Source organism: Carcharhinus amblyrhynchos, chromosome 6 (assembly GCF_965287045.1).
Source record: "Carcharhinus amblyrhynchos chromosome 6, sCarAmb.v2.hapA, whole genome shotgun sequence".
Taxonomy (NCBI): domain Eukaryota; kingdom Metazoa; phylum Chordata; class Chondrichthyes; order Carcharhiniformes; family Carcharhinidae; genus Carcharhinus; species Carcharhinus amblyrhynchos.
In genome coordinates, this window is record NC_137329.1 from 95,705,404 (window position 1) to 95,718,038 (window position 12,635).

A 12,635-nucleotide genomic window follows, 5' to 3' on the forward strand; every position below is an offset into this window, starting at 1 on the left:
ATGGCACGAATCAATTCCAGCCTCTTGAACTACCTGGATCCATTACAGTTTGCCTACCGCTGCAACAGGTCCACAGCAGATACAATTTCCCTGACCCTGCACTCAACCCTGGAACACCTGGATAACAATGACACCTATGTCTGACTCCTATTTATTGACTACAGCTCAACCTTCAACATTGTTATTCCCTCAAAACTCAAGTCTAAACTCCATGGCCTGGGCCTAGGCACCTCCCTCTGCGACTGGATCCTGAACTTCCTAACTCACAGACCACTATCAGTAAGATACCACTGACGACACCACTGCAGTGGGTCGGATCTCAAACAATGACGAGACAGAGTACAGTAATGAGATAGAGAATCTGGTGAACTGGTTTGGCAATAATAATCTCTCCCTCAATGTCAACAAAATGAGGGAGATTGTCATCAACTTCAGGAAGCATAAAGGAGAACATGCCCCTGCCTATATCAATGGAGACACAGTAGAAAGTGTCAAGAGCTTCAAGTTTTTAGGTGTCCAGATCACCAACAACCTGTCCTGGCCCTCCCATGCTGACATTATAGTTAAGAAAGCTCACCAATGCCTCTATTTTCTCAAAAGACTAAGGAAATTTGGCATGTCAGCTATGACTCTTACCAACTTTTGCAGATGCACCATAGAAAGCATTTTTTCTAGTTATATCACAGCTTGGTATGGCTCCTGCTGTGCCCAAGACCGCAAGGAACTACAGAACATAGTGAGCTTAGCCCAATCCATCACACAAACCAGCCTCCTATCCATTGACTCTGGCTACACTTCCTGTTGCCTTGGCAAAGCAGCCAGCATAATTAAGGACCCTACGCACTCCTGACATACACTGTTCCACCTTCTTCCTTTGGGAAAAAGATACAAAATTCTGAGGTCGTGTACCAACCGACTCAAGAACAGCTTCTTCCCTGCTGCTGTCAGACTTTTGAATGGACTTGTTTTGCATTAAGTTGATCTTTTGCTACACCCTAGCAATGACTGTAACATTACATTCTGCACTCTCTCATTTCCTTCTCTGTGAACAGTATGTTTTGGCTGTATAGCACTCAAGAAACAATACTTTTCACTGTATGTTAATACATGTGACAGTAATAAATCAAATCAAAAAAATCAGAGTCAGGATATATGGGTCATTTTCAAGTGGGTGAACTGTAATATGTGCAGTGCACAATGCAAAACATCCTCAGTTTTATGTTTGTAGTAGGCTGAGCCTAAATTCATTGGAGTTTAGAAGAATGAATGCTCATCTTATTGAAACAGCTTGTTGGGGAGGGGGTTCTGAAAGTATGTTGATTTTCCCTTCATTGGAAAACTAGGGGACACAGTTTAAAAATGAGCGCTTTCCCATTCAAAATGTAAATGATGAGGAATTTCTTCTTGGGGGTTGTGTGGAGTCTTTGAAATTCTCTTCCTTAGAGAGCAGTGAAGGCTTGGAGGTGGGAGGGGGGGGGCACAGGGGTAGGCAGGTAAGTGGAGTTAGACCACAATCAAATCACCCAGGCTCGTACAGAATGGCAAAGCTGGCTCAAGGGCCCAAATGGTCTTCGAGCCTTACCACGTCCTCCGGGCATCTTGAAACACTTTATATGCAATTAATAGTCTTTTTGGAAGCACAGACAGTTATGTATTGCTGTTCTTATTTTCAAGTTGCGCTAACTAAGAAAGAGAGATTAGCATCTTTCATGATCGCAGGACGTACAGCTGATGACGTACGGCAGTTTTAAAGTTTGGGGTCAGTGTTGTAATCGGACTGTTTGGGATAGGCTTCCCATTCAGAGTAAAACAAACTGGGGAAACAAGCAACAGATTGTCAAGAAGTAAAGTTTATTTATTAGTCACAAATAAGGCTTACATTATCACTACAATGAAGTCGCAGTGAAATTCTCCCTCGTCGTCACAGCCCATCACCTGTTCGGGTCAATACACCTAATCAGAATGTTGGAGGAAACCGGAGCACACGGCGGAAACCCCCATAGACACAGGGAGAAGGTGCAGTCTCTGCACAGACAGCGACCCAAGCTGAGAATTGAACCTGGGTCCCTGGTGTTGTGAAGCAGCAATGCTAACCACTGTGCTACTGTGGCGCCCGTGATTTAACAGTTCTTCAATGTGGTGACACATGTCAGCACATGTTAGACATGTGCTGGCCTAAAAATAATTGGCCAATTAGCATCCAAAGAGGTAATGTGTCATACTTCCTCCCCTCCCATTCCCCTGTATGTACCACCATGGCAATAGTTCTTTATTAATCAAAGTTCAGTTTATTATTATTGATGACAGCATTACTGGGAGCAGGCTATATTTTCAAGAAATGGTGTGTCTACACTAGGCTGATATAGTGATCATTTGATCATCAATTTAAACACAAGTTTATACTTTATTGTAATATTCTGTACTGTACAGTTAAAGCTAATGACATCCATACCACAAAAATGGATAAAGACCCAGTCTTGCCAATAAAGATTTGATGAGATTATAACTTAACGAAGAGTGAAATTATGCAACGAAAACAGTTTTATGGGAAGCGAGTTATTGCTAATAGGTCTCCAAATTGCAGATGGTATTTTAAAATTAGAAATAAATAAATGTACTGAAAATTATTTATTTGCCCTACTGCTAGTGAGTTTCTATAATGACTGGGGCAAGTTACTTGATTGTTCCTTTCTTCTTTAATAGTTCTTTTATTATTTCTGTAACATGCAATGTGAGTGAAACTATTTGCCCACTAAACAGGCCTTAATCACTTCTAGTAATGTGAATATTTTTGAACTATAACTGCCACCTGGAAGAGCACAGTAGTGCATCTTCATTTGTATTTGCTGCCACAGAAAGTTGAATCCAAAACATTGTGCGATTTCAAGCAGGAATTAGATATAGCTGTTGGAGCTAAAGAGAACCAAGGGATGCGGAGGAATCACAATATTGATTTTGGTGATCAACTATGATCAAAATGAATGATGGAGTGGGCTCAAAGGACCGAATGGCCTGTGCCTGCTTCTATTTTCAATGTTTTTATGTATTGGTTGAATGATCACTGATGTCCTTTCTTCCCTTACAGAAATAAGCAAGATGGATGATTGCAAGTGGAGCCAAGATCTCAGAGGACATTGTTGTGACAGCATTTCAGTGTTCTAGTTCAATGGGTAGATGCAATTTTTCATTTTAAAAAAAATAGGTATTACGAGAAAACTCAGGTGTAAAAAATGTACTTTAAATTGTAGCATTTCTATCTGTGTAGGGATTTGGTTAAAACTGGTTTACAAGAATAAATGATGCCTTTTTCTCTAGTAAGTTGAATGTATCTATGAACAGGTAGCAACTAAGTAAGCAATATCTTCAGGATATAGCACTGCAGTAAGACACCCACGCATCCTTTTAACAAACTGAGAATCATTTTTGGAAGGTTTCTATGGAAATCCATTCTTGTTACCAATACATAACAGCCACAGTTTTTTGTGATGCAGTAGTTTAGTTGCAGGGTTGCGAGTTTTAGTTTCTATTTTGTATGTTTTTCCCCCAGTTTATTCTATAATGTTACAGTTGTTACACTAAATTGTTGACATGAAAATCATTCTGCACTGATGCACAGAATGTTTGTTCTACGTTTCTTTGTTTAATATTGTCTTTTTTTTTGTAACATTTGATGTGTTCTCTGCTGCTGAAATTGTACTATTTAATCGCCAGTCTCAGGTTTGCTTGCGGTGACTAGACACGAATACTAAATCCCGGAAAGAAACCCGAGACAACACTAAAATAAACTTTATTTTATTTAAATATTTGATACAGGTTCACCAGCAAAACATTAGTTCCTGTACTGTATAAATCAACTGAGGTAAAAGGTAGGGTAGACGAAAGGTCTTTTATTGCTGTTGGATGCAATCAGTAACGCTTTGTTATTGCAACCTCAAAAACACAACATGATGGTTATGTGTGTAAAAGTTTTTTTAAAAAAACCAGTTGGATACTGGAAAAAGTCAGTTGATTTTTTTGTGGGTAATCGACCTCCATCAGCCATTTCCATTTTCCTTCGAGCTCTCACATGGGCAAACTAATTTATCATCAAGAAATTAAGATGCAGTGTGTTAACGGTGCATTTTGTTGCTGTCCCCTCTACCGCCCTCTTGTGTCCTTATTAAATCAATGCAGCTAGTCATGATTAAACCACACCAGTCAAAGGGGTGTTGGCATTTGGTCCTCTGAGGTGACGAAAAACTGCCCATTTGACCAGGTGCGCTGTGGTTCACTTTTTGCAGGGAGAAAAACCAGAAATTTTCCCTCTGAAAGAAAATCTGCTGTCAAAAGTTCCCAAGCCTGGAGTGTGACTCGCAACGAGTCAGCTGTACTTCACTATTACCCACCCACCCTCCACAATCAACTAAATGAAATTCATTACAGAAAGGGAGGGGGCAGAATAGCTTTGCCTACCTTGAAAATCCCTGGGCTAGAAAGGGGTGGAAAGCAGCGAGGGTTCCCAGTCCAGATCATGATTGGTCAGCTCCTTGTTGGAAAACACATATCTTGTCTGGAATTGATGCAGGGCAGGTTAGGGCCAGGTCATGATGCCGTTTGCTGATATGTGATGTTTACATAATTAAAATTTTCCATTTTTGAGTTACCAGAGGATTGCCAGCAGCACCTATGAATCAGTACTGCTCTGTCAGAGAGTCCATGCAGACTCGATGGGCTGAATGGCCAGCTTCTGCACTGTAGCAATTCTATGATTCTATGAAATATGGAATTTAATTGATGGCTTTCACATCCTTGCGATGTCTCAAAATGTTTCATAGCCCTTTCCCATAAGAAATGTAGTTGCTGTTGTTTTGTGAATTTGCACACAGCAAGGCCCCATTCACATCAATGGGATAAATGACCCGTTTTTGTGATTACCGATGAATGTTGGCCGAGACACTAGGGAAAAGTCCTCTACTTTAAACAGTAGCATGGGATCATTTGCATCCACTCAATCCAGGTAGACAGGGTCTCAGTTTAACATTTCATTCAAAAGACTGCACTCGAGACTGTACGGGATCATCAGCCGAGGTTACCTGCCCAACTCCTGCAGTGGGCCTTGAACCTACAACCTTCTGACTTAAACGTTAGTGTGCTATCACTGAGCCATGCTGGCACTCATGTCAGCACCTTTGGGAGAGCGGCAGAAACGTTGAGACCAATGAAAGTGCATTGGAGCCTGTTTCTCAATTTCTGACTTTCTTTGAAGCTACTTGAATTGCTCCCAGGAACTCTGGAAAACCTATGCAGCAATAACATCACTTATTCCTTTAATTAAAGCCTTGCTGTAGCATTTGATGTTCCCATTATATAAAAGGGTATTTGTCTTGTCTGGAGGCAGCTAACATTACAGCCACTTCAAACACTCCAACAATTTGATGATCTCTGATCAGACCATGCGGTTTTTTAGCCATTTTTTTTAATTATATAAAAGACAATAACATACCTCAGACTGTCAGTCCTGCAGTCTTCCACCAAGTCTGCACTAGCTACAGCCAGTATTTTACTCTATTCCGAGGCACTAGATGCTGGGAAACATAAAACCTATTTATTTGTACTTTATATTTTGTATATGTTGAAATTTTTTAATGAAATGCAATGTCAAGTCACTTTGGTTACAGTTGTGACACATACCTCAGTTGTTCTCTACTAGGGCCCTTGTGTAAGAAAACATTTTTATTGTTGCTTAACTGACATAGATTATTTTCCATATGAATTTACTATTTTCTATATTGTACATACTTAGAATAAATGTTTGAAAATCTCAGTCTAGTAGAATCCATCTGTTCTGCAAAACTTCATTTGAATCAACAATTCAGTCATGACTGTAATATGGAAATCTTTCAGTGTTATGAATATAAGTACAGTTCTGGCGTTCTTAAAATTGAGGTTCACAACACTTAAATTATACTCCATTTTGTAAAATAATAGAACACTAAAGACGTGAAAGCTTATTCAGTCTGGCAAGAAGATCCTGCTATTTTTAATTGTATACACATCAGCATATATTATCCTCTTCTAATTTAGCGCCGTATCCCCCTTCATGTTGACACTTCTGTTCACCCAGGCCACATGCCTGGTTGTGCTCCCTATTACAGATTGACGTTTCTATCTGCCCCTTTATCTCTCTCCACCCCAGTCCCCTCTCCCACCCTCTTGAAGGTTTGATGCCTCTATACCCCACTACAGGTCACCTTCCTTCCTCTCCCCACCCCCACCACCTGACAAGTTGACACCTTTCTTCCCCTTAGCACGCGCACATGCACAAGCACACACCCATTCTACAGGTTGACACCTTTATCCTCCCTACAGATTGGTGCCTTTATTTCCCCCCCCCCCCTTTAAAGCTCATGATACAGCAGGGTGGCACAGTGGTTAGCATTGCCGCCTCACAGTGCCAGGAACCCAGGTTCAATTCCTGGCTTGGGTCACTGTATGTGTGGAGTTTGCACATTCTTCCCATATCTGTGTGGGTTTTCTCCAGGTGCCCTGGTTTCCCCCCCACAGTCCAAAGATGTGCAGGTTGATTGGCCATGTTAAATTGACCCTTTGGGCCAGGGACATTAGGAGGGTAAATACGTGGCTTTACGTGGATAGGCATGGGTGGGATTGTTGTCAGCGCAGGCACGATGGGCTGAATGGCCTCTTTCCGCACTGTGCGGATTCTATATAAAAAAAGAGACACTATCCCTATACTCTAACTGAATCTGCAATTCTTCCACACTTCATACACTCAAACTGGATCCACAGGCACAAGGGAAAGCTGACTTTTAAGTTACAAATGGTCATTTCACTTATTTCCATTTTTTTTCAGCCTGTGAGTTTGCATGTGTTGAAAGGGGATATGTCTTAACATAAATAGCAGTGAATTTTAGTAAAAACACGACGGATACAATACTGCCAAATAGACAAAATCAGGCACATTAATTTGCTAATATTACAATAGAATTATGCTGTGCTGTCCAGTGGCAGGATACAAAGTCATGCTCATTGTTCTACAAACACAGTTCATCTGCTGTACTATTGAGCAGAGATACTGATTAGAGTTAAAATGCACTGTTATATGGACTGGGAAAATTCAAGACTTGTAGATCAACTGACAGCAGACTGAAAGAATGACATTGGCAGAGGCAATAAAGCAGTCATTCACATATATATTTCAGTGTGTGGGATACAGTATGTAAAGGATGACATGGTGTCACAGTGGATAGCACTGCTGCCTCATAACAACAGGGACCCGAATTCAATTCCTGGCTTGGGTCACTGTCAGTGTGGAGTTTGCATGTTCTCCCCATGTCTGCATGGGTTTCCTCCCTGTGCTCCAGTTTCCTCCCACAGTCCAAAGATTTGCAGGATATGCAGGTCATGTTAAATTCTCCCTCAGTGTACCCTAACAGGCGGTGGAGCGTGGCGACTAGGAGATTTTCATAGTAACTTCATTGCAGTGTTAATGTGAGCCTACTTATGACTAATAAATAAACTTTATTTAAAAAAGGAAGTGAAAACTGAGTGTTTTTAAAATGGCAAAAGCTTAGCACTACCAAATCTATTTCCAACGACAGTTGCTTGTATAATCATTGTTTCAATAGCTCTCTATCACTCGACCAATTCCATGTTACAGATAATTAATGATCTGTGAACTGGAAGGTAATACCAGCCAAGAGGAACATTTTGTGATGACTCAGATTTCCACAGCACATGAGGAGCCAGTTATTATGTGTGTTTTTCCCCATAGTGAACACCTGATCTCAGCCAGGCAATGCTGATGCGAGTTACTTCCCCAGAGGGAAGAATGGGAAATTCTGTTTAAAGAAAACTCTGTGCCATTTTGTTTCATATCCAAAATTGCTGTTGTGGAAAGTCTCCGTGTGTTGACATTTGATGGGAACAACATCTGGTTCAGGTATGATCCCATATCCTTCACCCCCCACCCCCACCCCACCATGCACACCATTTGAATTGTCACTTAAAATCACTTTCTAGTTTCACGTGCGAAGGAGCAGCACTGGGGTAAGATATTGAAGTGAAATTTCCACTTGTACATCTGTACCCCAGTAAAGGGGGGAGTAAATGGCCCTTTCCAAAGTCCAACATCGAAATGCACACAAGGAATATTGGAGGAGGACACGCCCTTTTTTTTACAGCACTACCTGCCATAAAGCAGGTCAGTTCAACAATCCCACTGAGGGGGACAGACCCTAGAGGAGGTAAGTGACTTAAGGTAAGTGGAAAGGATTTGTTGGGGGTGGGGGAGGGGGTGATGATGGATGGTCGGACCTCAAGGTTGCGGGGGGGGTGGTGTGGGCAAGATGGTGAGGGGGAGATCAAACCTCGGGAGAACGATGGGAGTTGGACTTTGTTGGAAAGGAGGGGATTCAAGTTGAATGGAGAGGGGTTGTTTAAGGAGTCCCCTCCAGGTTGGGTGGGGAAATGGAATCCTAAAGGGGGAACCAGGGAATGAGGGTTATTGGGGCGGGGGAGGCAGTGGGGATGTGATCTGGGGTGTCCCCTGGGAGGTCCCACGGAGGGGAGGGGGGATTTTTACCATCAAGAAATTGGAAGATGAGTAACTTAGTGCAGCTGTGTCGCAACCATCTGAAGTTTGTAATGTATATTGAATGGTTCCCAACACAGAGCAATTGTCCAGAGAAAGTTTGAACATCTGGAATTGTGCAAATGCTTACCTGTGAAATATTCCCCACTGCATCTGAAATCCAAACACGCCATCTATTAATTCCTACTTTTTGTCTTCCTAGTTCTTTTTCTCTAACGATCATGATTGTTTTAATTTTCTTCCTCCCTTCTAATTTTCTACATATCTTGGGAAGCTTCTAATATGTTCTGCTGTGAAGACGGATACAAAATGTTCAAAGCCTTTGCTATTTCCTTGTTTCCCGTTATCAATTCCCCATCTCGCCCTTTCAGGACCTTATATTCGATTTAACTAACATTTTTCTTTTTAGACTTGTAGATGTTTATACTTGCATCTTGTGCTAAGTTTTCCCTCATTTCTCATGGTGGTCACTCCACTTGATGAAGGAGCTGCACTCCAAAAGCTCGTGATACCAAATAAACCTGTTGGATTTTAACCTGGTGTTGTGAGACATCTTACTGGATAATTTATACTGCAAGTGAAAAGGGTTCTGATTGTTTGGCAAGTCAGCCCTATTTACAAGATTATTGATGAGGCTAAAGTTATAGTGCACAAATTATTCAAATCACAATATGTGCATTGAGCGGTGAAGGTAAGCTTACTGAAGAGTCCATTAGTGAATTTCTCGCTGAGGGAAAAAAGAGTGAATTAGACTGCTCCACTCAAAATTAAATTTGAGTGGGAGGCAGTCTGTAGTAAGAAAATCCTTGCACATGGCTGTAGATTTAAAGGTTGCAAACATCATCTGTGTAATAAAAATATGGCAAGAAGTCTCGCAACACCAGGTTGAAGTCCGACAGGTTTATTTGATAGCCCAAGCCACTAGCTTTCGGAGCGCTGCTCCTTCATCAGGTAAGTGGGAGTTCTGTTCACAAACAGGGCATATACAGACACAAATTCAATTTACAAAATAATTGTTGGAATGCAAGTCTTTACAGGTAATCAAGTCTTAAAGGTACAGACAATGTGAATGGGGAGAGGGTTAAGCACAGGCTAAAGAGATGTGTATTGTCTCCAGCCAGGACAGTTAGTGAGATTTTGCAAGCCCAGGCAAGTCGTGGGGGTTACAGATAGTGTGACGTGAACCCAAGATCCCGGTTGAGGCTGTCTGCATGTGCGGAACTTGGCTACCAATTTCTGCTCAGCAATTCAGAAGATCAGAGGCCGAATGCTTGTGACCACTGAAGTGTTCCCCGACAGGAAGAGAACACTCTTGCTTGGTGATTGTCGAGTGGTGTAATCTTTGGGTAAGCGTTCTCCAAGGCAGCCTTCATGACAGACTACAACGCAGAGTCGCTGAGCAGAGACTGATAGCTAAGTTCCACACACATGAGGATGGCCTCAGCCGAATCTTGGGTTCACGTCACACTATCTGTAACCCCCACGACTTGCCTGGGCTTGCAAAATCTCACTAACTGTCCTGTCTGGAGATAATACACATCTCTTTAGCTTGTGCTTAACCCTCTCTCCACTCCTATTGTCTGTATCTTTAAGACTTGATTACCTGTAAAGACTCGCATTCCAACCATTATTTTGTAAATTGAGTTTGTGTCTTTATATGTCCTCTTTGTGAACAGAACTCCCACTCACCTGATGAAGGAGCAGCGCTCCGAAAGCTAGTGGCTTGTGCTACCAAATAAACCTGTTGGACTTCAACCTGGTGTTGAGAGACTTCTTACTGTGTTTACTCCAGTCCAACGCCGGCATCTCCAATCATAATAAAAATATGCACAGGACAGGAGGTGAGGTCACTTTCCATGAAAAACTCATTTCTCATGGAAACCGACAAAATGTTAGCACTGGGACTAAAGGGGATTCAGCAGTATGAATAGTCACAACTGTTTGAAATTTGGCATTCTTGTGCTTGTCCTGATGAGCTTAAAACAAAAAGCACATATACAAATTGAGGACAGGAGTACATCACTAGAGCTTGCTCCACCATTCAATAAGATCATGGCTGAGCTGATTGTCACCTCAACTCCACATTCCTACCTATCTCTGATAATCTTTCATCCCTTGGCTTATCAGGAATCTATCTATTCTGAATTAAAAATATTCATAGCATCAGCAACATGTCTCTCTTTTCAGTAAAATTCAAGTTCAGCTCTACCAAGCAATTGTTTATACTCTAATTTCTCCCTTTTCTAAAAAAATTCCCAATCCCCTCGGCCACCAGGAATCTTCACCAAATTGTACATCTTTTCCTTCAATTTGATATCATCCTTAATTTCCTTGGGCAAAGAATGATGCATGCTTATTGTAGAATCCTTCTTCCTCAATTGAATATATCTTTGTTGAGTCTTAGGAATTGTCTGCTTATTGTCTGCCATTGCTTTTCTACTACGGTTATTGCAGTTCCGCTCTTACAGGCTTCCATTATTTCTTAATTTATACTCTGCCCTACAATGTAGTTGCTGTCAGGGGCCTATAAATTACTCCCCCCAGTGACTTTCCTTTGCTATGACTTTTTACGCAAGCTGATTCTATACTTCGATCCTCCAAACCAAGATCACTTCTCACTTCTGTACTGATCTCATCCTCTATTAGTAGAGCTACTCCTGTCTTTCCATTATGGCAAATAACTTTGAATATTCAGCTCCCAACTATGGTCGCTTTGCAACATATCTCTCTAACATAAAAGCGAAATACTGTGGATGCTGGAATCTGAAACAAAGACACAAATTGCTAGAAAATCTCAGCAGGTCTGACAGTGGGGAGAGAATAGAGCCAGAGAATAGATGCCATGTGTCTCTATAATGTCTATCATACACTCACTTTTTTCTATTTGATTTACTAATTCATCCCTCTTGTTACAAATGCTGTATGCGGTCAGATGAAGAGCTTCTAATCCTGTTATTTTACCATTTCTCCTTACTCTGACCTTATTTGCTAATGCACTGTTATGTTTGTGCTGTTGTGGAGAAAATCTGTTGGGGTCTATAATTTAGAGAGCGTACTTGCCGAATTGAGAATTGCCTAGAGAAACAAAGAAACATTAATGTACATCTCTTGTCAATTTCCAGCCATCTTGCAGCCCTGCAACTATAACCCTTCTTGAGTTTTGAGACAGTTCTGATTGTGTCCAAATACAGAGATGTTTATTTTGCTTCTCTCATTGCATACCTGTTTGTATTTTAAATCAGGCTAATTGGTCTTTGTTTTAACATGTCCAAGTTAAACCTCACTTTGCAGGGGATCTTGGTTTTCAGCATCAAGATATGTATTCCTATTATGCTATCCAGCCATGTCTCTGAAGTCTCTATCCAGTCAGGGAGCATGGCTCCTTTCCTGAAATCCACCACAACTGTTACCTATATCACTACCCTGTACTATTGCATTGTTCTTTCTTTTATCTCCTCACTCCCAAGTATTTAAAGTTGACTCTACAGCCCTAGTTTTACTGTTCACTGGGACACTAGTCACACTGTGGTTTGGGTGCATTGACTCAATACGTCAAGTCATCTCCAGGTTATGTTTTAAGGAAAATTTTATTTAAAAATTTATTTTGAGTCTGCAGTGATCAGATCACCTATATTAGATTTGTTCTATGGATGACAGTAATTTTCTATGTTTAGTGGCAGAATCAAACAATTGAGATATGAATTTTCTGTTTCCAGCACAAATTCTATTTGAGGTTAACACACAACACTTGCATTTGTGGAGAAATTTCTCATGTCAAAATGCTTCACACAATAGATTCATTTCATAAGGTTGTACCTGTTAGATAAGCAGAATTGGCAGCTATTATTCATAGAATGTGCCACAAGTACAAATAGTAAATCTGAGACTATATATTTTAAGTTCTTCATTTCACGCCAATGTATCAAAATCTAACATTAATCTTATAAATTGTGGAGCACAATTATTCTGTAGTAACCAGGCCATAATTTTTGAAACATTGAAACCTGCTACAGTTGTATAATGAAAAAGATAGTTTCATCATAAA

The 12,635-nt window shown here is 40.9% G+C and overlaps 1 protein-coding gene across 1 annotated transcript in view; it reads left to right on the forward strand.

The window, feature by feature from the left end:
* LOC145344365 (chromatin remodeling regulator CECR2-like) overlaps nucleotides 1-5,725 on the forward strand; it is a 77,585-nt gene extending 71,860 nt beyond the window's left edge. The window contains exon 19 of the mRNA XM_080191491.1: nucleotides 3,086-5,725. Coding sequence (XP_080047617.1) covers nucleotides 3,086-3,091 — 6 coding nt within the window. The 3' untranslated portion in view covers nucleotides 3,092-5,725. The remainder of the gene's footprint in view (nucleotides 1-3,085) is intronic.
* The last annotated feature ends 6,910 nt before the right edge of the window (nucleotides 5,726-12,635 follow it).